The sequence below is a fragment of the Pristis pectinata genome, chromosome 11 (assembly GCF_009764475.1).
Source record: "Pristis pectinata isolate sPriPec2 chromosome 11, sPriPec2.1.pri, whole genome shotgun sequence".
NCBI classification, from domain to species: domain Eukaryota; kingdom Metazoa; phylum Chordata; class Chondrichthyes; order Rhinopristiformes; family Pristidae; genus Pristis; species Pristis pectinata.
The window spans coordinates 13,515,493-13,542,209 of NC_067415.1; the positions used below are offsets into that span (position 1 = coordinate 13,515,493).

General features: G+C 39.9%; 1 protein-coding gene across 5 annotated transcripts in view; it reads right to left on the reverse strand.

The window, feature by feature from the left end:
- Nucleotides 1-2,433: 2,433 nt before the first annotated feature.
- Nucleotides 2,434-26,717, reverse strand: part of nipa2 (NIPA magnesium transporter 2) — a 33,303-nt gene continuing 9,019 nt past the window's right edge. For 4 of the 5 annotated variants that reach the window (XM_052026636.1, XM_052026638.1, XM_052026639.1 and 1 more), the window contains 6 exons: nt 21,488-21,549; nt 17,942-18,180; nt 16,664-16,720; nt 15,365-15,455; nt 10,967-11,127; nt 2,434-7,717 (listed from right to left, as the gene is read on the reverse strand). In XM_052026636.1, coding sequence (XP_051882596.1) covers nt 7,089-7,717; nt 10,967-11,127; nt 15,365-15,455; nt 16,664-16,720; nt 17,942-18,080 — 1,077 coding nt within the window. In that variant the 5' untranslated portion in view covers nt 18,081-18,180; nt 21,488-21,549 and the 3' untranslated portion in view covers nt 2,434-7,088. The remainder of the gene's footprint in view (nt 7,718-10,966; nt 11,128-15,364; nt 15,456-16,663; nt 16,721-17,941; nt 18,181-21,487; nt 21,550-26,717) is intronic. The other variant, XM_052026641.1, reaches the window with a different exon arrangement.

Genomic DNA, 26,717 nt, shown 5'->3' on the forward strand with positions numbered 1-26,717 from the left:
CTCCTCTACACTGCCCAGAATCCTGCCATTTACCTTGTACTCCGCCTTGGAGTTTGTCCTTCCAAAGGGTACTACCTCACTGTTACGGACTCAGTGAAAGTCCCTTTAAGATAGAGAGTGTGTGTGTATGTGTGTGTGGGGCATGCTTACGTCAATAGAAGATAAAGGACGTAATGACGTTGTTGAAGAGGTTAGAAGGAGAAGGAGAGAGAGAGAGAGAAGGGAGAGAGACACCAGCCTGCTTGTTTTCTCTATCGATGGATGAGAAACAATAACTGTGTTTGCCACTGAAATCCATGTATGGAAGTTGGAAGTAGTCCGGTGGAGTTCACTTTGTTGCTGACCTGTAGAAGGAAACAGGTATTTGTGTGTGGACAACCACGGTTCGGATGCTTTTCGGGGTGAGGAAGTCACTACCGAGTAAACACTGAAGTGTCGTTTGGGTTCCATCGTGGAACATTTGGATTTCGTATGTACTCTATGTTTTTCTACATCTACATCTTATCTTCAGACAACGGTGGTTGTTGAAGAAGCCCTTGTTCATGTTTCACCTTATGGCTTGCGGAACTGAACTTTAAGAACCATTCCGGAACTGGGAGTTTTGGACTTTGTCACACACACACACGACGAGTTTAGTTTTGGGGTTAACGTTCAAGGTTTAACATTTTTGAATTCTAACATACTAACATTTTTTTACTTTTATTTTACGTATTATCATAAGTAGTGATTAATAAAATAGTTTTTAACACTGAATCATGCTCAGTGTGTTTCTTTTGTTGCTGGTTTGTGATTGAACTCCATCTGCCACTTGTCAGCCCAGCTCTGCATCCTATCAATATCCCTCTGTAAGCTTCGACAGCCCTCCACACTATCCACACCACCACTGATCTTTGTGTCATCTGCAAACTTGCTAACCCACCCTTCCACCCCCTCATCTAAGTCATTAATAAATATCACAAAAAGTAGAGGTCACAGAACCAATCCCTGTGGGACACAACTAGTCACAGCCTTTCAACCTGAATGCAGTCCCTCCACCACAATCCTCTGCTTTCTACAGGCAAGCCAGTTCTGAATCCACACTGCCAAGCCTCTCTGGATCCCTTGGCCTCTGACCTTCTGAAGAAGCCTACCATGTGGAACCTTATCAAATGCCTTACTAAAATCCATGTAGACCACATCCACTGCACTACCCTCATTAATCTTCCTGGTCACCTCCTCAAAGAACCCTATCAGGCTTGTGAGGCAAGATCTTCCCTTCACAAAGCTATGCTGGCTGTCCCTAATCAGTCCATGATTCTCTAAATGCTCAGATCCTATCTCTTAGAATCCTTTTTAGCAGCTTACCACCACAGATGTAAGACTCACTGGTCTGCAATTCCCTGTACTATCCCTACTACCTTTTTTGAATAAGAGAACATTATTCACCACCCTCCAATCCTCCGGTACCATCCCCGTGGACAACGAGGACTCAAAGATCCTAACCAACGGTTCAGCAATCTCCCCTCTCGCCTCACAAAGCAGCCTGGGGAATATTCCGTCAGGCCCTGGGGACTTATCTGTCCTAATATTTTCTAACAACTCCAACACATCCTCTCTCTTGATATCTACGTACTCTAGAACATTACCCTTACCAACACTGTTCTCAGCATCATCAAGACCCCGCTCCTTGGTGAATACTGAAGAGAAGTATTCATTGAGAACCTCACCCACTTCCACAGCTTCCAGGCACATCCTCCCACCTTTGTCTGTAATCGGACCTACCTTTACTCTAGCCATCCTTCTGCTCTTCACATATGAGAAAAAAGCCTTGGGATTCTCCTTAACCCTACTCACCAAAGCCTTTTCATGTCCCCTTTTCGCTCTCCTCAGCCCTTTCTTAAGTTCCTTCCTGGCTACTCTATATTCCTCACGAGCCCTATCTGATCCTTGCTGCTTAAACCTTATGTATGCTGCTGCCTTCTTCCTAACTAGTTGTTCCACCTCCCTCGTTACCCACGGTTCCTTCACCCTACCATTCCTTCTCTGCCTCACCGGGACAAATTTATCCCTAACATCCTGCAAAAGATCCCTGAACATCGACCACATCTCCATAGTACATTTCCCTTCAAAAATGTCATCCCAATTTACACTCCCAAGTTCTCGCCTTATAGCCTCATAATTCACCTTTCCCCAATTAAATATCTTCCCGTCCTCTTTGCTCCTATCCTTGTCCGTGACAATTCTAAAGGTTATGGAGCAATGGTCACTGTCCCCCAAATGCTCACCCACCAATAGATCTGTCACCTGTCCTGGTTCATTACCTAAAACTAGATCTAATATGGCATTCCCTCTAGTTGGCCTGTCAACATACTGTGACAGGAATCCGTCCTGGACACACTTAACAAACTCTGCCCCATCTAAACCTTTGGTACTAAGTAGGTGCCAGTCAAAAAATAGTTTATTGTCATATGCACAAGTACATGTACGCACAGGTGCAATGAAAAGCTTACTTGCAGCAGCATCACAGGCACATCGCATAATATAAGTAGCATTCACAAGAAAAACAAATTAAACATGTTATATACAACTTTTACAAGAAAAAAACACAATTAGAACAAAAAAAATCAATTTTAGTGCAAAGTGATCAGAGTGGTCATAGTGGTGCTAAATGGTTGTGGTGATTAGGGTTTTGCCAGTTAATTCAAGAACCAAATGGTTGAAGGGAAGTAATAGTTCTTGAACCTGGTGGTGTGGGACTTCAAGCCTCTACCTACTGCCCAATGCTAGCTGCAAAAAGATGGCATGGCCTGGATGGTGGGGATCTTTGATGGATGTTGCCTTCTTGAGGCAGCACCTCCTATGGATACTACTGATGGTGGGGAGGGATGTGCCTGTGGTGTACTGGGCAGAGTCCACTACTCTTTGCAGCTTGCATTCCTGCGCATTCAAGTTGCCGTACCAGACCGTGATGCAACCAGTCAGGATACTTTCAACAGTACATCTATAGAAGTTTTAAAGAGTATTCAGTGACAAGTTTAACCTCCTAATAAAGACTCTTTTAAATCTTTCCCCTCTCACCTAAATCTATGCCTGCTAGTTTTGGACTCCCCTACTACCCTGGGGAAAAGACTGCTACCATCTACTTTGTCTATGCCCCTCATGATTTTATAAGCCTCTATAAGGTTACCCCTCATTCTACACTCTAAAAGGAATGAAGACCTAGTCTGGCCAACCTCTCCTTATCCCTATAACTTAGTCCCTCTAGTCCTGGCAACATCCTCAAATCTTTTCAAAGATTTGATTTTATTTCATTTCATTAGGACACGAAATTAGGTTGTTGATAGTAAAGAAGGTTATTGTAGATTACAGGGGGCTCTTGATCAGTTCGGGAAGTGGGCTGAGGAGTGACAAATGGATTTCAATGCAGGTAAGTGTGAGGTGATGTATTTTGGAAAGTCAAACCAGTGTAGGACTTGTACTTTCAATGATAGGATACTAAGGGAGTGAAATGGAACAGAGAGAAATAGGAATACAAAATGCAGTTTGTTGAAAACGGCATCACAGGTAGACACACACAGTGGTGAAAAAAACATTTAGCATGTTGGCCTTCAGTCAGGGCATTGAGTATAGGAGTTGGGACATGATGTTGATGAGGCCGCACTTGGAGTACTGTGTACAGTTTTGGTCACCCTGTTATGGGAAAGACGTGGTTAAACTGGAAAGAGTGCAGAAAAGATTTATGTTGCCAGGACTAGAGTGCCTGAATTGTAGGGAGAGGTTAGCCAGGCTAGTTCTTTATTCCTTGGAATGTAGGAGAATGAGAGGTAGCCTTATAGAAATGTCTGAAATTATGAGAGGCATAGAAGAGGTGGGCAGTGTCTTTTCCCCAGGGTAAGGGAGTCCAAAACTAAGGGGCATAGATTTAGGGTTAGAGGGGAAAGATTTGAAACGGACCTGAGGGGCAACTGTTTCACACAGAAGGTGGTGAGTATATGGAACGAGCTGCCAGAGGAAGTGTTTGAGACAGGTACAATAGTATCATTTAAGAAGCACTTGGATAGGTACACGGAGGGGAGGGACTTAGAGGGATATGTGATGAACACAGGAAATTGGGACTAGCTGGGTGGACACCATGGTTAGCATGGACGCATTGGACCTGTATCCACGCTGTTTTGCTCTATGACTCTTATTTTAGATCAAGTTGGCAGACTTTGTTAAATCCAATTTGATGAAAAGTCTACATACTAATTGAAGGGGAAATATTATTACTTAAGTGTTGTTAATACACCCGTTAATCTGCATGCTCGGGACTTTGATTAGCAAATTATCCAGACTATTGGATGTTATTCCTATTAATATACTTTTATTTCATTATTTTTAATGTTACTCGGTGAACCTAAAATTTGTGGGAAACAAGGCTCCGATAAGTTTCAAAGAGTGTTTAAAGGGAGTGCGGAAACTGCATCCTCTGTTCCTTGGGTGCCACTGAGCCGTATGTCAAACCATTGGGATTTCTGAACATTTGGAGAGCAAATTATTGGGGTTTTACTGTATTTTAAATATTAATACATGTGGACCTAATTTAAATCTCTGATGTATAACTATATAAGCTTGCTTGTTACAAATTTTAAGATTTATTTTTAATGTTATGCTTAGAAATGTTATCCTAAATCTCTCAGTACACATTTGAATTCAGTTGCATGGGTTTGGAGTATTGGATGGCCATAGTTTGTGGGATGGATGTGCCTGAAGTAACATAGGAACTGGATTGTTCAACTCAAAACTCTTTCTATAGTATTCCAGCCCAGGTACTAGTCTGGTAAACCTCTCAACTGCTTCCACCACATTAACATTCTTCCTTACCTACAACAGCATACTATACAAGAGGCAGTTATATATGAAGGATCTTCCAGGGATGATGCACTGGTGATGCAGCTGTCTCAGCTTTGAATCTGATGGCCAGGGCTGTTAGTGCTCTCCCAGAGATGCATTTTTCCCTTTGGTGCTCCAGTTTCATTCCTCAATGTGCTGATGTAGGTTAATTGGCCACTGTGAACACCTACCAACTTGAATGGTTGGTTTGGGGGGGGGGGGGGGGGGGGTGTGTGGTGAAATCAGAGGAGTGTAAATGGGCAAGCATGAGAATAGATGATGGGAGTAAATAGAGGAATGAGTTGCTCTCAGGTGTCAGAGTCTCAATGGCCTCTCTTAGGAAAGATCAATACCATACACAGAGCATTGGTGAGTTCCCATCAGTTAACAAACTTGCATTGGCATTCACTTCCCTAGCAATCAACATTAGTATTGTTAGCTATCCTAATTACTTACTGTACCTCCAGTTTTATATCTTGGACACACATCGCTGTGCATCTCAGCAATCTCTTGTCATTTAGGCAATATACTACTTTTACTGCTAAAAGAGAAAATTTCACATTATACTCCAGGTACCTGAACTTTTTTTCACTTGCTTTTCCTTTTTATAGCCATGTTCACTTCACAACTTACTTTCCTACCCACCTTTGCATTATTCAGCAACCAATACCTTGTGCCTTTATAAATGTTTAAAAACTTGAACCAATCCTGTGGCACATTTCTCATTACCCTTGAAGTGTGTCACTTGTGCCTGTTTTCTGATAGCCAGTATCACCTACTATAATAAGTTTGTATTTTCTATAATAACTTTCCATTGCACCTTATCAAATGCCTTCTGGAAATCTGTTGCCTACTCTCAGCAGTGACTTTTTACCCTGGCTATTTCTTTATCTCCTTGCAGATTGATTATACAGTATTTTGTCTACAATTTTTTTTTAATGAGCACAGCTACCCCACATCTTTTTCCTTTCTGCCTACAAAGTAGGTTTTTGGCAAAGAACAGAACACCTAAAAGGCTGGAATCTGCTTCCGTACCCACCTCGGGAATCAACATCACAAAATCAGAATACACTACCAGACTGCTGCAAAAGGTAGACTATGCAACACCGTTTGGACTGTTAATGTGTTCACTTACACCTTGTTTATCACTAGAAAAGATGTGGTTTTGCTGGATAACACAAAAGAACCACTTTATGGTAATATTTAAAGCATTTTTTTTATTAGAACAAAACTTCATTTTGTTTTTTAAGTGAATGCTCTGAAAAATTTGGCCCCAAGCTAAAATTAGCTCTCAAGTCCCCCTGCTTTATCAAAAATAATTCTAGATTTTTTTTTCCTGCATTTTTTGATACATTTATGTCAGCAATGAAGCTAACCTTCATTTTGCTGTTCAGGAACTAGCAATTTTTATGACTGATACAATTGAAAGGAACTATTCCTTTTTTTCCAATTAATGGACTTAATCCTGTAAATTAAACTCGGCAGTTCCTGACTGTCCCTAAGCTAAAGGGAGTAGAATCTAAAAATATACAAGGGGAACACTCAGAAAGGCACCATGTTGAAATGTGTACATGAAGAGATTCCAGAATGTTGGAAATAAAATGATTCTCCATTTCTGGCCACACTTTCTCTGGGTAATTCCTGAAGTACACCTATTTTCTGGACTGATTGGACTTTAATTTCAGTAAGGCTTGAACTGAACATAACATAACCCAGTAATAGATCAGAAGTGGCTTAAGATCACAACAAAATACAAACAATAGTTTTGGTCTTTCTACCTCACTAATGTGTTGCAGATATGAAGAGAATCCAAAAGAATTTTATTTCAAACATTTAAAATTAGGGTTCTCAGTGCATACAGTATTGTTTTCAAAATACAGTATTGTTTCAAAAAAATTAAATTAGAGTCAATATTTACACTGTTACTTGGTGACATTTTTCCAATAGTAACTTAATCTTTGTAAACCTAAATGCATCATTTGAAATGTTTATTTTAAAAAAAATAAGCCATGAAAATTAAGGTAAATAAAAAGGTAAATACAATAACCCATAGTCCATTCCAATCACACTGGAGGAAAAAATGATTGTCCCAAGAGACTCTCTTTTACAACAAATTAAGTCACCAACACAACTTTTTTTTTAAAACAAGCAGCTCAATTCTGGTGACTATGACAGCACAGTTACTATAGGCCGGGCATTGTGTTTCCTTTATCCCTTAACACTTTATTATCCGACTCTCACATGTTGATCATGTTGCCATTTCTTCTGGAGGAAACCATTTCTGAACTGTCAGTACAGCTTTCATTTTCCACATTGTGGTCCAACCGCTCATAATGTACACTACCATTGGCAGTAAATCCTTTCTCCTCCTTTCTCATGAACACAGGCAAAGTTGCCAGTGTTAAATTGATATCCTTAAAGGCATGCAACAAAAAGATGCCTACTATGATGGTAAGGAAACCACTCAATGTGCCAATGATGTCATCATTGTCCATATGATACCATTCTTTGAACAGGATAGCTGAACATGTCAAAACAGATGTAGTGAAGAACACATAATAAATGGGAGTCACTAAGGATGTGTTGAAAATATCAAGTGCTTTGTTCAAGTAGTTAATCTGGGTGCTTACACAAGCTATAAGGCTCAGTAGAAGGATCCATGACAGAGGGTAGGTAAGGATGGGCTTCCCAGCAAAGAGTTCCTTTATGGCAATACCAAGGCCTTTCACACAGGAAACAGATAGGGCACCAATTACAGAACAGATGGTTATGTAAACCAGAATGTTTGTCTGCCCATGACGGGGACCAACAACAAAAATAAGGATCAGGGAAATAATGATGACAAAAGTTGCGAACACCACAAAACCTGAAACAGAGTGGAAAATACCATTAGGGAATTAAGTTTTTATTTCAAAAGTAAAATATTACAGATACTATAAACTTAACATGTTGAAAATAATCTGCAGATCAGACAGCATCTGTGGAGAGAGAAGCAGTCAATGGAATTCAAGGCCGAGTCCTGAAGGTTGCAACGTGCTGTCAGAAGAGATATGCTATTCCTCAAGCTTACTTTCAGCTTTGTTGGGAGGCCAAAGACAAAGATCAGAGGTGGTGTGGGAAGGAAAATTGAAATGATAGTTAAGTAGAAAAGACCACATTGCAAGTAATCAATGTATTGGCAACATAAATAAATCACACCGCTTCAGCTGGAAAGCATGTTTGAGTTCCTAGAGAATGGTAAGGGAGGAAGTAGAAGACCAGGTGCGGCACCTGCTCCTTTTTCTCCCTGAAGATACCTAGTCCTGCCGCCAGTAATTGGCGGTCTGTCCCTTGGGTCAGGAAACAAAGATTGATTTATCACTTCATGTCCTTGGATATTAAAGCCAATTACTGAATGTCAGCTGCTGTCACAGCTGAGAGCATCCCAAATCAAGAACCAAATTAAACATCTTTTGATCCATATTCCATAATGACAGCAAACAATGCTTTTATCATTACAGCAGATAACTTTGCAACCTTTTCTTCAACTAGTTAATAGGAACAAAGCATGGTTCTTACTTCCAGTTCTTTCATTCCCAAAGTACCACACCTCATTGCCTCTGATACTGTGCTTACACTTCTAATACGTCAGAATCAGAGACAAAAGGCAGTTCTATTTCTCAATGCTATGGCAAAGCTTATACCTCGCTCCTGAGTACTCAGCTATTAAAAACATTTCTCACTTTAAAATTAATCTTTTTGGCACAATTGTTTATTTCAGGGTTTTCAATCTTTCTGAAAATTACCCCAAAGGCACTCCTCACTAAAACAAGGGATGCATCATCCAATTAAACTGATTTCAGGTGCAACAGCTTTCATCATTAGGCTTTATTGTGACAAGATGCTAAAATCTTACTCTGGAATAAACAATGTGATAATAAATTTACATGTTCACTATCAAAACTAACTTGTTTTTAGATTTTTAATTTCCACAAAGGAGAAAAAGGCTGAGGAGAAACTGAACTGGGAGAATGCACTTTCAACAAGTAGCAGTCCATATAAAGGGATCTCATCGACAAGTTCACAGCAGTATTTTCATACATGCAGTGAAAATATCATTCACTCTTTCCATTAAACTCTAGGGTGTTCGCAGGATGTGAATTTGCATCTTGACAAAGTCAACCCCTGCTCCAAGTCAAAAGCGCAAGGCAAAACTCCAGCCCTTAGCCACCACTTCCATCTCTCTACCTGGCTACTGTCCACGCCTAAACCAAACTCTTCAGTCTTGGTCAAAAAAAGAACGCTGGAAGAACTCAGTGGGTCAAGCAGCATCTGTGGAGGCAAAAGGTGCAAGTCAACATTTTGGGTCAAGACCCTGCATCAGCACTGAGGGTCAACAGAGAAGATTGCCAAATATAGCAGTAAGGGTGGAATAGAGGCGAGTAGGTAGTAGATGGAACCAGATGGGGAGGGGATGATGGGCAGATGGAACCAAGTTGGAGGAGGAAAGCTAGGTGGACAGGCGAGTGTGTGTGGGAGGAGAGCACCAGGGCACCCGAGGCTCTTTTAATTGATTTCTAGTAGTAGGCTTTTTGTGTCTTCTTCCATGAAGGCAAACTAAGTATTTGTTTAATTTTTCTGACATTTCCTTATTCCTTGTAAAATTTTCCTATGTCTGTCTGCTGGGGAAACACATTTACCTTTGCTAGCCTTTCTCTTTTCACTTATCTGCAGAAGCTCATGGTCATTCTATCCTCCTATTTATGATCAATTTCTTGGTCCTCTGTCAACTTACAAAATGTTCCAAATCCTCATGTTTGCTGCTATTGCTTGCAACTTTATATATGTCTCTTCATTCAATAAAATACTATCTTTAATTTTTCCTGTCAGCCATGGATGAACCCGCTTTTCCTATTTGGTTTTGTGCCTTAAACTATATATTTTTTTCAGATCATGGATATTTCTTTAAATGCCAAACAAAGCCTCTTTCATATCTCTTAACACAAGTTCCCAATAAACCACATCCAACTTGCTCTCCTACCTTTGTAATTTCCTTTATATAGAATCATTTAAGAGCTTAGTATTAGACAGAGTTTGAAAGTGATGCAGTTCAATGTCAGATTCTATCATATTACGGTTACTCTTTCCTAAAGGTCCATTTACAACAGGATTAACCTTTTCTCACTGCATAATGAGATTTAAAAATCGCCTTTTCCTTAGCTGGTCCCTCAACATAACGATCTTAGAAAATATCTTCTATACATTCCATGTATTCATCGTCCATTTTATTGTCACCAATTTGACTTGCTTGGTTTATATATGGATTACTGTGTGTTATCTGTTACATGCACCTCAAATTATCTGATTTATTCTGTGTCTAATATTACACTTACTAAATATTAAACCTTGGCTTCACTTCAAAGTAATATGTATAGCACAATCATTTGATTATATGCAAATAGTTCTCTGAAATATGCATCTCATGCTACAGCTGAAGTAACTATACCCAGTACATCTACGAGTTTTACAGCTAGATAACTCATCAAAACAGTAATCTGAGAAATAACACAAAGTAAAATGGAAAAATTATGACAAAAGGAACCAAGTCCATCTATAATTGTGAAAACAGAAGCAAAAGATTTTCTAATTTTCCTCCTCACTTTTGACAATTTTGTTAGCAAAAGAAAAGAGATCAGATAAAATGAACTTGTATTTTTATGGCACTTTTCACAACCTCAGGACTTTCAAAGTGCTCTGCAACCAATTAAATGCTTTTGAAATGGAGTCAAAGCCAAAGCTACAACATTAGGAACACAGCAGGCAAAATACAGACAGGAGGATACCCCTGGCTAAGGGTTAAAATTTTGATCAGGTCTCCAGGAGAACTCCCGAAATCCTCTTGGAATGCTGTCCTATACAAAGAGGGATCTCATGTCAGTTTAATCTCAGATTTAAAAATCATCTCCTATACCCACACACCCTACCCTCAGTACTGCACTGGAATGCCAGTCTAGATTTTGTTCTCAAATCCCTGGAGTGGGACTTAAAGCCACTATCTTCTGACTTGGGATGAGAATGGTACTACCAAGCAGAGATCAATGCCCAACTTAAATAACAGCCACATAAATTGGTGTACCTGGATCTTTAAGTTTAATGGCCATTGCATGTATTGTTTCCACCTCTTCCTCTTGTGGTGCATGTATTACCATGACAGTTGAACCAACAACACTTAGAAGACAACCAAGTTTTCCATGGAGATTAAGCCTCTCATTCAGGAAGTAAGATGATAGAACAGCACTGTAGAAACAAAACAGTCAACATATAAAGAACTGTAAATGCTCAAAATAACCATTAAAGTATAAAATGGCTATAGTCATGGTTATTTCCATTAGAGTCACAACTGAAGTTCAACAACTGCTCATCAATGATCTGTCCTGGCACCATAGAACCAGAGACAACAAACAAAAACCTGCCCATTCCTTAAATACTTGCAAACTGGTTTAAGCTATTGCTTTGGAGATCTCGTTTTCCTTACAAAAAGGGAAGGCACTTGTAGGCAATATAAACGTTAAAATAAGCTGCAGGAGAAAATAAATTCCTCAAAATTAAGCAAAGAAATGCAGACTCTCCATTAAATTACAATATCAGAATGCACAAGCACTATTTGGATTATATTTTAAGCAAAAGTTTTGTTTTTAATTAAAAGTATGGTAAAGGAATTCAATCTCATGCGTTGCAAGGCCTGCAGCAGGGAGGAATTCCTAGATGCTCCTTGCAGTCTGAATGACCACACCGGCTTGGTGCTAGTGAAGGCAGAAGCTCCCACTGAAGTACAGTATGCAGCATTTAGATGAGCACTCAAAACACTTTGGCATCGATGGCTCCAGGCCAAATATTGGAAAATGGGTACTCAATGGCTGGCATGGATACAGTGGGCCAAAGGACCCAAGTCCATGCTCTTATGATCCTACAGCTACGTGATGGGAACTAGAGGATACCACATAACTCTCCAAGTCTGCTCCATAATTCATTAAGATCAGTGCTGATCCTGTGCTAAAAGTCCATTCTGCCACAAGATGCCCTTAAGAACGCAAGACAAAATAACTAGGCCATTCAACCTGTATGCTTGTAGTGCCATTCTATAGTGTCAGGGCTGACATTTACCCTTGTGTCACTTTCCTGTACCAACCCCAATGCCCCTTGAATTTTAATATCCCAATATGCAAAAATTAAACTCACCCTTGTATACACCAACAACCATGCTTCCAAATCTCTCCAAGGTAGAAAGTTCTAAATATTTACAACTGTCTGCTTAGAGAAACTTCTCCTCAGCAGTTCCAAACAGCTGACTGCTTGTCCTGAAAGAATGCCCCTAATTTTGGACCATCCAGCTGGAGAAATGCGCCTCTCATCTGTCCTGTCAATGCTTCTCAAAATCTTCTGAGTCTCAGTGAAATCACCTCTCATTATTTCCAACTATAACCAGTTTAACACAGCAATGTCATAAGTCCAATGTGATGATCTGCAGATGCATCTCATTACCTGATATCGTTCACAATTTCACATTGAATGAGTATGTACGGCAATCATCACAAACAATTGCTTTTCACTTGCCATGGATACACACTCATTGTGTACACATGTTCCAAAAGCCACTAGCATACATTAAAATACATCCAGAATTCAGCAGCTTTTTGTTGTGTATTTAAGAAACACTTTAAAACATTATTTTCTGCATCTGGGTATTGCTGGCAAGGCCAGTGTTTATTGCTTATTCCTAATCGCTTGAGAATGTAGTGGTGAGCCACCTTCTTAAACCACTGTAGTCCTTCTTGTGAAAGTACTCCCATAAAGTTTTTGATCCACTGACACTGAAGGAGAAGTGATGTATTTCCATTCAAGATAGTACATTACCTGGAGGGGAAAGTGCAGGGAGTGTTGTTCCTATCTGCCTGCTGTGCTTGACGGTAGCAGGTTTGGGAAGTGTTATCAGAATGGACTCAGCTAATGTAAATGCTACACACCGCAGGCACTATGCGCCAATGGTGGAGAGGATGAATGTTCAGAGTGGTTGATGGGGTGCCAGAGGACTGCTTTGGCGTGGATGGTGTTGAACTTCGAGCTGATGGCACTGCACTCATCGGGAAAGAGGAGAGTATTGCATCATGCTCCTGACTTGTCCTTGTAGATATACAATTGGGATGTCAGGTGGTGAGTCATTTGTCATCTCTGAGCTGCTCACATAGCCATAGTACTTAAACGGCTAGTGATCAATAACTCCTGGGATATTAATGGTGCAGTACTCCATGATGGTTATGCCACTGAATAGATTCTCTCTTGTTGGATATGATTATCAGCTGGCACTTCTGCTGCAAGAATAATGCTCAACCATTATCTGCCCATGTCTGAATGTTGCCTAGGTCCGGGTGCATCCAGGCGTGAGCTGCTTCACTTGCCGAGCTGCCATTGCAGTAACAGAATTGAACGTTGCGCAATCAGCAGCAAACATCCCTACTTCTGACCTTATGATAGAAGGAAGGTCACTGATGAAACAGCTGGAGATGACTGGGCCTAGAACACTGCCCTCAGGCACTCCTGCGGTAATAATGTCCTGGGACTGGGATGAATGGCCTCTGGCAGTGACAACCATCTTCCTTTATGCACTCCAGCCACTGGAATGTTTTCCCCTTGATGCCCGTTAACTTCAATTTTACCAGCAAAACACAGTCATTGTTGCCTTCATGTGACGGGCAATCACTCTCACCTCAGGTCTAGAATTCAGCTCTTCAGTCCACGTTTGGACAAGGGGTGAGATGAGGTCTGGAGCCAAGTGACCCTGACGAAACCCAAACTGGGCATTAGTGAGCAAGGTTATTGGTGAGCAAGTGCCCTTTGATATCACTGCTGATGACACTTCCATCAAATTGCTCAAGACTGACAGTAGACTTGAAAGTAAGTTGACAGGAACAAGTCAAATTGGATTTGTCCATCTTTTTGTGAATGGGTCATACCTGGGCAGTCTTCCATATCATCAGATGCATGCCAGTACCATGACTGTACTGGGTAGTGGTGCAGCTAGCTTTGGAGCACAGGTGTTCAGTACTACAACCAAGACATTTTTCGGTCCCATATACCTTACTGTATGCATCACTTTCAGTTGTTTCTTTAAATGTAGAAAGCAGAGGGTTGTGGTGGAAGGAGTGCCCTCGGATTGGAAGGCAGTGACTAGTGGTGTCCCGCAGGGATCGGTTCTGGGACCTCTACTTTTTGTGATATTTATAGATGACTTAGATGAGGGGGTGGAGGGCTGGGTTAGTAAGTTTGCGGACGACACTAAGATAGGCGGTGTTGTGGATAGTGTGGAGGGCTGTCGGAGCTTACAGAGGGATATTGATAGGATGCAGAGCTGGGCTGACAAGTGGCAGATGGAGTTCAATCCGGAGAAGTGTGAGGTGGTACACTTTGGAAGGACTAACTCCAGGGCAGAGTACAGGGTAAACGGCAAGGTACTTGGCAGTGTGGAGGAGCGGAGGGATCTGGGGGTTCATATTCACAGTTCGTTGAAAGTTGCCTCACAGGTGGAAAGAGCAGTTAAGGCGGCCAATGGGATGTTGGCTTTCATAAGTCGCGGGATTGAGTTTAAGAGCTGCGAGGTTATAATGCAGCTTTACAAAACTCTAGTTAGGCCACATTTAGAGTACTGTGTTCAGTTCTGGTCGCCTCATTATAGGAAGGATGTGGAGGCATTGGAGAGGGTGCAGAGGAGATTTACCAGGATGCTGCCTGGATTGGAGGGTATTGAATATGAGGAGAGGCTTAAGGTGCTAGGGCTTTATTCACTGGAAAGGAGGAGGATGAGAGGAGACATGATAGAGGTATATAAAATATTGAGAGGAATAGATAGAGTAGACAGTCAGCGCCTCCTTCCCAGGGCACCAATGCTCAAGACGAGAGGTCATGGCTTTAAGGTTATGGGTGGGAGGTTCAGGGGAGACGTCAGAGGGAGGTTTTTCACCCAGAGAGTGGTTGGTGCATGGAATGCACTGCCTGGGGTGGTGGTGGAGGCAGATACATTGAACAGGTTCAAGAGCTTGTTGGATAGGTATATGGAGGAACGTGAGATAGAGGGATATGCGGGAGGAAGGGGTTAGGTAGTGTGAGGGTGGTCTGATGGACGGCACGACACAGTGGGCCGAAGGGCCTGTTTTGTGCTGTATGGTTCTAAATCACCTGGAGTGATTAGAATTGGCTGGGTTGGTAGGGATCTCAAGCCAAAGTGGATCATCTATTCAGTTCCTTCGGCTGACATTTAACACCGGCATTCTCCAGCCTGAGTGAATGTGGCTCAGCACCAAATTTGATATAAAAGTCAGATTTCTGCAAGAGATGCTCTGTAACTCACGACCAGAGGGCAATCCAAAACTGCAGAGCAGTGAAGAACTTGTTTTTGCATTTTCATACCTATTGAAGGGGGAATTTTATACAAATATTTATTGGCACTTTATTCTCTGACGATCAACATCAATGTTCTTACCTTACTAGGACACTAAGGGCTCCCAATGGGGTTACTAACGTAGCCGGAGCAAAGGCATATGCAGCAAAGTTAGCAGCTTCTCCAGCCCCCACTGCAAGAATGTATAAAGAATACAGTTAAGCACCAATGTCTTACCTGAGTCACAATTTTAAGATTGCAAGCGTTGTCTATAAAAAGCAATATTATTTAACACTGGATAGCTGTGATAAAGTTCAGGGCACATGTAGGACATCCTCTCTGGGGGTTGCAACTTGCAGAGGATTTTTTCCAAACATTTCCAATGGATACCAGTGAAGTCATTAGATTTTTACAACACAAAAATGGCTTGAAATGTAGTAAAATGCCCTAAGGTACCTCACAGGAGTGTTATCAAACAAAAATTGATGGCAAGCTACATTAAGGGACATTAGGGCAGATCATGAAAGCGTTGGGCAAAGTAGAAGCATCATAGAGGAGGAAAGGGAAGTGGAGAGGCAAAGAAGTTTTGGCACTGATTTCCAGAACTTAGGGTCTTGACTGCCGAAGGCACAGCTGCCATCAATGGAGTAATTACGTCTCAAAATGCTCAAAGGCCAGAATTAGAACAGCACAGATATCACTGAGTATTACAGGAAAAGATTAGAGAAGATATAGAAAAAAGAATGAATATTAAAAATAAATCAAAATAGCAGTCAAACATAAACACTGCATTTAACTTGAATTTATTGCTTTGTTGGCACAGGATAGAACATTAAAAATAATTGGCTAACATCAGGGCACCTTGCTTACAATCACAAATTGCAAAAGCCAAGATCAAACAATAGTTGATCGCGGGCATATATTTCGCCTTAACTTGGAAAGAATTCAAACTGCAATGGAAAATGTTCCATGCTTAATCTTACAGGTTCCATTATTAAAGAACTAACAATGCAAAGTATTAACTCTTTTAGTAATACAGTTTTAAGTTGTCAAGTTAGTTAAGTACATAACTGATGGCTACAAACTAGAACTACTCCAAGTCTGATGTTCAGATTTTGTTAAATTAGTTGATTTCAGTGCCAAAGCACAGATGTTATAACTTGCTTTTGCATTCCTGAATTGAGCTCAACCCTGATGCCCATTGTGGTAAAATGGCCAAATAAAATATAAGATTATTGGAAGGAAATTAGGCATTTAAACAAAGCACTGGAGGGTGCTAATTGGTTATTTCAAGAAATCAACAGCGTCAGGGGGAATGAAAACGGCAACGAGAAATTAAAAAATATAGCCAGTTGGTACATCATAGTTTGAAGTGGTCACACAATTCCTTCTTGCACTCACTTGACAACAGTCCAGCCCACCACAGCCATTCTTTAAGATATGCATGTCCTCCCTGACCTAAATGAACAGAAATCAAGACACAAGAAAATAATCAATTATTTCAATGCAGAGAAACCACTGCAACAAGCACATAACGTAACCTTAACTAACAACAAATAACTCAATGTAGACTTGAGTTCATACCATGCCGGGCTGTCTGTCTGCTCAGGCTAAAGACTAATTAACTGAGCCACCACTGAAAACACTCTAGTAATTAATTAAACCCATCATCTTCAATGCAAACTAATGAATTAAGGGATGCAGGAACTGTGCTTAGACAAAGACGCATCTTTGATAGTGGTAGAACAAATTGAGAAAGCTATAATAGGTACACAGGATCCTTAGACTGACAAAATAGAGCACAAAAACAAGAAAGCTGACCAATCTCTTATAAGGTGTAGATTATGTGCCAGCTGGTATTTTGGCCAGTTCAGGAGACCAAATTTAGAAAGGATTTCAAGGCTCAGAGAGGGTATAATCTATTAACACAGCACCAGGGGTACAGGGCATTAGTTTAGTTAAACTGGGATTGTTATCAGAGCTAGAATGTGGCTCAGGAAAGATTTACTAAAACAGTTTCCATAATCGCAAAGGGTTTTGATAGAACAAATAAGATGATTCCGCTGAGAAATGGGTCCGTAACCAGAGAACACAGATTATAAGATAACCGATAAAAGCAAACGTAAGATGTGGGATGTGTGGTAGGGCACAGTGGTATAAATTTGTATAACTGGTTGTTATCTGGATTCAATAGTAACTTTCAGCAGAAAATTGTAAATAGTTGAAAGGAAAAAAAATTGCAGTACACATGGAAAGGAAGGGAATGGGAGCAATTATAGAGGTCATTTAAAGACCTGCCAACCATGATAAGCAGAATGGCCTTGTTTCTATGAAATGAATACACGTCTAATCTCCCAGAAAGAGAAGCAAAAGGAAGAAGTACAAGTATATTTTAAGATGCAAATAAATTTCAACAGGGATATTATGCAGCTTCCATGGCTTGAAGGATTTTTATAAGATGTCAATATTCATGCCCATAATTACTTAAAAGTTGTATTACTTTAGAAAAGATGGAATGCAATATGGAAATAGGAGTGGATTTAAAACAATTTTCCTCATTTATTGTCAATCTCTACCTGTTGAGGCAATAAAGCAGGGGTCAGATCAGTGATCCAAAAAAGTTTTGTTTTATTCACGTTATAACATTACTGTTGGATCATTTAGCAAACAGTATCTCACCTGCTCTCATTGACCCTTTTTTGGCCAGTCTGAGGAGGCCTTTCTTTTTTAGGATGAAACTCCCTCCAATAAATATGCTGGAGCTAATGGCTAATATCAAGCCAAGATAAAAGTCATATTTTCCTTTCTCCAGCCCCATTCTTCTTGGCGTTGACAAGCAGGGAGTTTAACACATTAAATACCAAACAGAAGAGCTGCAACTGGGACGGGACACAACTTGGTACAGGTGACACCTTGCACTACAAATGAAAAGAGCATAAAATAAATTAAAACACTTTACTGTGGAGATTCCTCAGATGTGCATAAAGACAGAATGTCTACAACTCACTTCCCCGTGGTGTATTTGTTTCACATCATGTACCCTTCATCATAACCAGACACATTGCTTGGGTGTGCAATCAAATACCTACTATAATGCACCATCAGTTCCTGGCACTCTCAAGATATTTAGTGGATAATTTGCAAGGCACAGAACCATGATTTTTCAAAATGATAAAGATGTATTTTCAAAGTTTTCCTGTGTAATTGCTAACACATACCAATTGCAATGATAGTTGGTAGCAGTTTCTTCCAAGGAATGAAAGACTAACACAGTAAGATAAGGCCATTCATAATGAAGCAGTATTTTACACATTTTAGAACAGAAAAGTCAACAAAATGTGGAGTAAATGTTATTTTTTGTAAACAGTCTAATGAACATTTTCCAAGGCTGGCCCACAACCCTGTTATTGGCTCTCTCCAGCTGACTGTGCTGTCCATATCACTCCTACTTGTGCAGCTCCAACCCCTCAGCTCACTCGTCATCACCCAACCCAAATACCAATAAGCTCTGTTCAAAAATTACAACTTCTATTGGTGACTTTCATTCTCAACTGAATGATTTTACCATCAATGCAAATAGTCAACTAAATTGTAAGTAGCAGACATTCTTCAGATATGAATAAACTCAGGAATGAACTTGTTTGACCCGCCCTTCTCTTTGGGGGAAGAGGGCAATAGAAAATTAGATTTACAAGATTCAATCTCAGCCTGTAAAAATACATGATTAACAATTTAATACAAAGGATTGCTGGCTGAGCTACCCTTTGTTTCCCCTCCTGTAAGAAACATCTTTCAAAGTCTTTAATTTGCAGTTTTCTTTTGGTGTAGTTGGAAGTGGGTGGTGTAGATGGAAAATGCTCTGCACAAATTTCAGGCTGTGGACAAAACTTAAATAGCAATTGTGGGCATAAAGTTCACTAATGCATGTTTAAAATCCCCATTGTCTATAATGTACAGTAAACACCCAGCGCAAATTTAATGGATGGCTGAATGAGCAACAGATAGAGAATCACAAAATATGGCTAAGCATTAGCCCTGTTCGACTCACCATCAATGATCTCAAGAATACAGAAAGGAAACAAAATGTGACAATAAGTTATTTAATAGGGGAAAAAAAAGGGCCTTCATTTTTATATTACTATAAATCCCTAACCACCTCACAAATAATGAAAATTCATTTATTACAAGAGGAATTGTTTAGAGCTTCTATCCCACAATTTACATTGAAATAGCTATTACTGATATTCAGTGTGATGTGCCAAACAGACACCCTCACCACTCCACTGAGTCAGTTTGAAGTCTTCTCTCTAATCCATAAAATTACTGAAAGCTCCAGGCTCTTCAGTCAGGTTATTATATAGTTAACGAATTGCAACCCCAATCCCCAAGGAAGTTCACATAAGCAGTCTGCGTAATGAATCCTAACTTCATAACAACCTTCAGCATATGAAAATACAGCCAACTGCTTTTCCCACCTCAAGGACTGCTTCAAATCCCCAGGGTTTGTCTCTTCTGAATTAGTCAATCGTGTGACAGCTCGTTAAGAATTTTTGAAAATTCAAATATAAAAATTTGCCTAAGTTACTTTCATCCACAAAGTAACCCCTTGAAAAGATTCACTCAGGTTAGTTTTACAGACCCCACATAGAGAGTTTATTAATTCTGGGTAACTCTTCTAGTATTTACAACAAGTTACTAGGTCATCAAAATGAACTGGTCCATACCTTCCCAAGTCTTAGCCATACTCTTTCTGAATGTGGTACAACATTAGCCTACATAGGACTGAATGAGTGGAAAAATGGGGCACAATGTTCAATTTCAATTGCATGTGCTAAATTCTCATGCAGTATGGAAATTCATGACATGTAAGGGAAGAGTACAAACAGCAAAGATACTTATTGACAAATTTACAGGACCGGCAGGTGTAATATTTCCATTAGTGAAGGACAACTGATAGGTGTATACTACCACCAAGTTTCTACCTGAATTACTAATTCCACCTATAGATCTAAGAAATAATTTTTGTAGCTGTTGCATAGCATAGCAACTTTGCCTATTAAATCATTGCTTACTGTACTCAATTCAATCCACTTGTAAAGCAAGGTATCTATTGACGTTGTGAAGAATTATTTCAAGGTATTTCACTAGACTTGTAATGGATGACTGAATTTTAAACCCTTCACGGGAAGCTGAATATTTTCCTAAACATTCCTCTTTGTGAACTGCTGAAGCACTCCACGATGAAGTCTACTGTGCTTTGTGTATGTGTCATACACCATTCATCAAGTTCTGCTTTTACTGTGTAAATTCCTAAACACACATACTAGGTTGTTCTTTGAATGCCTGTCAAATTAATTTTGCTTTTATAAAAAGTATGATTTATATAAACACATGGGTAGGGCCAATGTCAAGCCCACAGTGCTCACAACTGAAGTCTGTAAACTAGGGGCACAGTGTCTTAGTGCATGACGTTATTAAAATTCACAGTTACAAAGACAGTAATAAATAAATGAGTACTGGCATGTATTGGTAGGACAATCCATAGTTCCTGCTCAAGACAATATTACCAAACTTAATAATGCCCTTATACAAGACCTTGGAAGGCTTTAATCGAGAATATTTTGCTCACTGCTACTCCCCTGTCTTGATCAGAGAGTACAAGAAAGGAAATTAGAATAAAACCTGGTTTAAAAACCCATGAGTATCACAATTTAAAAGAGCCATGCCTTGTTACTCTAGAAAAGCACAGACCCGAGGGAGATTTGACAGGCGTTTAAAATAAAGGAATCAGATTGTGTCCTATAGACATAGACTGTTGAGAACTTGCAATAATGCAAGCCAATGTAGGTCTGTGAGCACAGGAGGGATACTGACAATTCTTTGAATTCACATTGAGATTTCCTTTTGGCTCTGTATGAAATTAATGGAAACTGGTCATTACCCCAAAACCCAGCTACATTTTGTAGCTCTATTAAGCAACTATAATCTGTCAGAGTACCACAAATCCTCACCGTCTCAGATTTGGTAAGATGAGAATATTTAAACTGCTGCACAATTTCTGTAAATTAGAAATGAAAGCGTTAAATCCCTGAATATTTCTCATCCATATTTATCTAGGATTTTACATGCCTTTCCCCAAGCATTATTTACACAAGATACCAAACCAAAGCCATACAAAATTCCATCATTGCTTAAGAACTTTATGCTCTTCACTGAAAATATTACCATATAGTTCTTCTTTTCAATAAATTCACTGGATTTTCATTTATCACTGCAGTGTGGCGAGTCTGTCGGGAAAATACATGAATCAGAGAAAGGTACAGAAAGGTCCGCTGTAAATACATCACCACATGCACAACTCACAATTTTGCTCTTTACTCCAGTACTTTGTGATCCAAGTACATACCAGAATGAAACTTTCATCTGAATGTCTTAGATCATAATTCACACGATAGTATAACATTGAAAAATATGGTCTGTTCCTTTCAGCATTTCGATTAATTATATGCCCACTTGACCCATTCTGCTTTTAGCCGTAGAAATAACCAATTGTTCAAGATCACCTTGTGTAATATTGCCAAATTTTAAAGGAAATGTTAGCTATTTTATATGTTCTAATAGTAACAGGTTGAAAATTATTGCAGTGTCACTGGAGCAAATTAGAAAAGGTTTTTTTGATGTTACACTGCTCCTCATAGTACTACCAATTCAAGCTGCTTTTTCAAATACTGTATCTGTTCTATACATCTACAGGTTGAAACTCTCTAGTCTGGCAATCTGTGATCTGGCAATTTCCGTGGTCCAGCATGTTTTGAATCTAAAGTACAGATCTAAAACTATTAACCAATTCTAAATAAGATCTAAAACCAACTAAGATCTGCACTAACCTGTAGCTAATTAACCTACCAGTGCAACCTTTGCTATTTTGGCCAACAGCCTTCTCAGCCGATAGCATTTTGAATTATAGAAACTTTGGGTTACAGACAGTTCTCAGAACCCTTACATGACCCAGCAAGTATCTATACTTAAAAAGAACAATTCTCCTGCACAGAGGGTAATGATTGGGGTCAATTTCTGTTGTCCGGCACCAGTCAGATCCCAAGGGTGCAGGACTGAGAGCTTCAACCTGTATTACCAAAGTTAATTTTTTTGTGTTACGAAAACATAAAATTAACTTACGGTTAACGCACCCATAATTTATTTCATGCTAGTTCTACAAATTCTAGATGTACAATATTTAGCTTAAATGAAAGAACAAGGGGTTGCAATGCAAGCTCATCTCCTTTACGAATTTATGATCTTGATAACTGAGTACTTTGCATTTAAATGAGTAATATTCATTTTAGTCCCAAAACTAGACTCCCCCTTATTTTTCTTTGTGCCTCAGCTTTTGATCGTGTGTCTTATATGTAGCAACACTAGGCTCTGTCTGGTCTGGTAGGATTCACCAAGAAATACGCAGCTACCGAATGTCCACAGCCCTTTACACTTAAAGACATGCAGAAGTGCACAATATCTGGCCACCAACCTGTGGTTATTCCTTTCCTCTTATTTCTGGCTTCACAGGATGCTTAGTGTTACATTACTTTATTTTCAGACTTTATATAAACTAAGTAGTGCTTATGGCCCAACCAATTGTTTCTTGATCAGACCTTCTAGCAACCGTTTTACGATATGAAATAGCCTGTAAAATGATGGAAGCATTCCCATTCCTGTTCAGATGAATAAACAAGTACCAATCAAAAGTGAATTTGCTTCACCTCGTTTTCTACCGAGCGCCTACCCTTACAGTGCCATATCCTAAGCCCATTTATGGCAGTGGCAATGTAACAAATATTTTTCTGCACTATATTTGGCATAAAGATGAATTATTAACAGATTTTTTTTACACTGCATTGGAACTCATCCATAGTTCAGTGAGCAATAATCTGATCTTTGTGATTGCTCAAATCAATAGAAAATAATGTGTTTATTCTGAGCTTTACATTTGTCTCCTAAACAACATATCCAATGCACAAACGTGCAATTAAATAAACAGTAAAACTCCAATAATCCAGCACACTCAGGTCTTTGGTGGTGCAGGACAGATTTTCCAGAGTATTGGTACTGGTTTATTTTTGTCACTTGCACCGAGGTAGAGTGAAAAACTGGTCTTGCATACCGTTCGTACAGATCAATTCATTACACAGTGCAGTTACAATGAGTTAGTACAGAGTGCATCAAGGAGTAATGGATGTTACTTCTACTAATACCCCAACATGCATTTAAGCCATGTTTATTAGATGTTGAACAGTATTACAATAAATTTTCCAGCATCCCCAGTGAGTGGGAAGGGAGCATGGGAAATGGGACCCCAGTCAGTAGGAAGAGAGCACGATAAACATCACCCAGTGAGCCGGATACCAAACCCTGGGGATTTCCAAATCATCAGATATTAGATTATGGAGTTTTACTGTATGCAGCTGTTCTTCATTCTAATTCATGGCACAGAATTCACTTCTGAAATCTATTACTACATCCATTCAAAAAAAACCCAAAGATATCCAGACTATCAAATCCAGTATTTCACCCAAATCACTACTTTCCCTTTGGCATGCTACAATTTCAAGAGAAGCCTTTGCTTTGATTATATCAACATGTGTATTAGAGGAGCAGCAAGAGACGAAGCTACAGCAATAACAAGGCAACCACTGGTTTAAGAATATGTATAGCCTGATTGGATAGCTATTCTATGCAATTCAAGTTCAGTAAAACAAGCATAAGGAATGACGACAAAATTCCATTCTTCTGCCTTGTTTTTATCACTGGGCTTGGCCAAATAAAACAAGTACACATTCACTGTGGCATTGCTTAAACCATTCAAGTAAACTTTGAGGTTTACTGATTATGCTTTGTGCATGGTCCTAGACTTAGCAATGTCCTTATTCATACCACTCTTAGAATAAAACTAAGAGCTTTTCCCACATTGCCTCTCAAAACCACATATTCTCAGGTTTGTCTATCAATTTTATCTGGTCTATTTTCTACAAAATTTCAACTTTCGGTGTAATTGTAAGCATAACTTGCTTTGACTTCACATTACCATATCTAGCACAAACACTTGGACACTTCCTGCATAGTAAAAGCACAAGTACAAAGGCAGCACATGAAGCAGCTTGATCAGACCAGTGATTCGTTCTGGCAGGAATTCAGTAACTGTCCCATCAATATCCCCCCTGCCCCACAAGATTCTTATGTTTCAATACAATCAAACCCCATTCTTCTAAACTCCAATGGGTATAGAGCCAACTTGCTTAACCTCTCTTTCTATACTAACCCTTTCATTCCAATAATCAACCAAGTGAATGTTCTCTGCACTGGCTCCAAAGTAATAAGATCAATTCTTAAGTGTGGAGACCAAAATTACAGGTGTGGTCTCACCAGAAGCCTGTATATGTTGCATCAAAACTTCCCTACTTTTATATTCGTAGCACTTCCCATGAAGGCCTTCTCAATTACTTGCTGTGACCACATACTGTGTTCCTGAACTCTAGATCTCTGCTCCATAACATTTTGTAGTCTCACTTCACTTAAATAATAATTTGCTTTTTCTTTCTTCCTTTCAAAGTGAATGACCTCACGTTTTCCCAGATTAGACTCCATCTACCAATTCCTGTCCACTCACTTAACTTATCTCGATCACCATTCAGATCCTTTTGCCCTCCTCACAATTTGCAAACCCATCTATCTTAATATCACCAGCAAGTACACTCAGTCTCTTCATCCACGCTATTAATATGGATTGCAATCAGTCAAGGCACCGGTACATATTCCAGTGGCACCTGAGAAGTTACTGCAAGTCTGATCATAACCCATTTCTCCCAACTCTTGTTTTCTGTTTTTTGTTAGCAAGTCACCTGTACATACTAATATATTTACCACAATGTAAGATGAACAGAAATTTTCTCCAACTAAATGTTGCAAAGATTGAAGACACTGTGTTCAGCCCCGGCCACAAACCCCACTCTCTAGCCAGCAATCCTTTTGTTCTCCTTGTCAAATGCCTGAAATTCAACCAGATGATTCACAACCTTTGTTATATTGGGCCCAAAAATGTTTTGGGATACATACCCAAGTCACCAGGTGTGCTCATCACTACAGTGGGATTTGAACCCACAATCTTCTGACTACTAGCACAGCCACAACTGACAGTTTTTATAGTGCTGGTGATATTGATAAACTATGTCAGTACACTGGTACCTTGCTCAGCACTACTCTGTAGTCCTGACTCATTATAGCGCTATGTCCCTTCAGCTTGAACACAAGAGGTATGTGGTCCCCTTTGCCTTAAAAATAACATTTGCTTAGACTGAGCACTGTGTGCTGCTGTTCTGGAAGCCTGCTGCAAACCCCTTCTCTCCTCTAGAACACCCTATGCAATCAATTGCTCCCATGGCTTAATGTGGAGAGTCTGCCTGTGAGGACTAGTGTTGGGCAGGCCAAGGCAAGTAGTGGGGCCAGTCAGCAATGAGTGTGCAGCTCAAAGCTCTACCCTGGGCAGTGCAGCGAGTGCACGCCACTGCTGTGGACTTGTAGCACATGCTCCATGGGTTGATAGATTACCCGGATCTTACTGTCTCTGTCTCCTGCTGGGTGTGATGGAAGCTGCAATCTCATCCTCTCTTTGTTTGCCTGCAGTCTTTTTCCCAGGTGACGGGAGTCTATAACTAGAGGATATAGATTTAAGGTTGGAAAGGAAAGATTTAAAAGGGAACTGAAAGGCAACTTTCTTCCCCACCCCCACCGCCAACAGAGGCTGGTGAGTATATGGAACGAGCTGCCAGAGGAAGCTGTAGAGGTCAGAATCGAACCAGGTTTATTATCACTGACTTATTTGATATGAAATTTGTTGTTATGCGGCAGCAGTACAGTTGAAAGACAAAAATTACTATAAATTACAAATAGTGCCAAAAAAAAAACAAGGAAGTGTTCATGGACTATTTAGAAATCTGATGGCCGAAGGGAAGAAGTTGTTCCCGAGTCATTGACTTTGGGTCTTTAGGCTTCTATATCTCCTCCCTGATAGTAGTAACGAGAAGAGGGCATGTCTCGGATGGTGAGGGTCCTTATGATGGATGCCACCTTCACAATTACAATGTTTAAAAGATATTTAGATAGGTTAGAAAAGGTTTAGAGAGATATGGGCCAAACGCAGGCAAATGGGACGAGCTCTAATAGACATCTTATTCAGCATGGACAAGTTGAGCCAAAGGGCCTGTTTCTGTGCTGTATAACCCTATGTCACAGCTCTCCCCAGCCTGATTCACTTGCTATAGCAGTGCTATCAGTATTGCATCTCTCTATATATAATGCTACAATGACCCCTTTTAGTGCTGATTCCATTAGTGCTCTCATTCCTAAGAATGTATCCTGAGCACTAAGTGCCAGTGTATAGAATTACGGTTAGACACTTAAG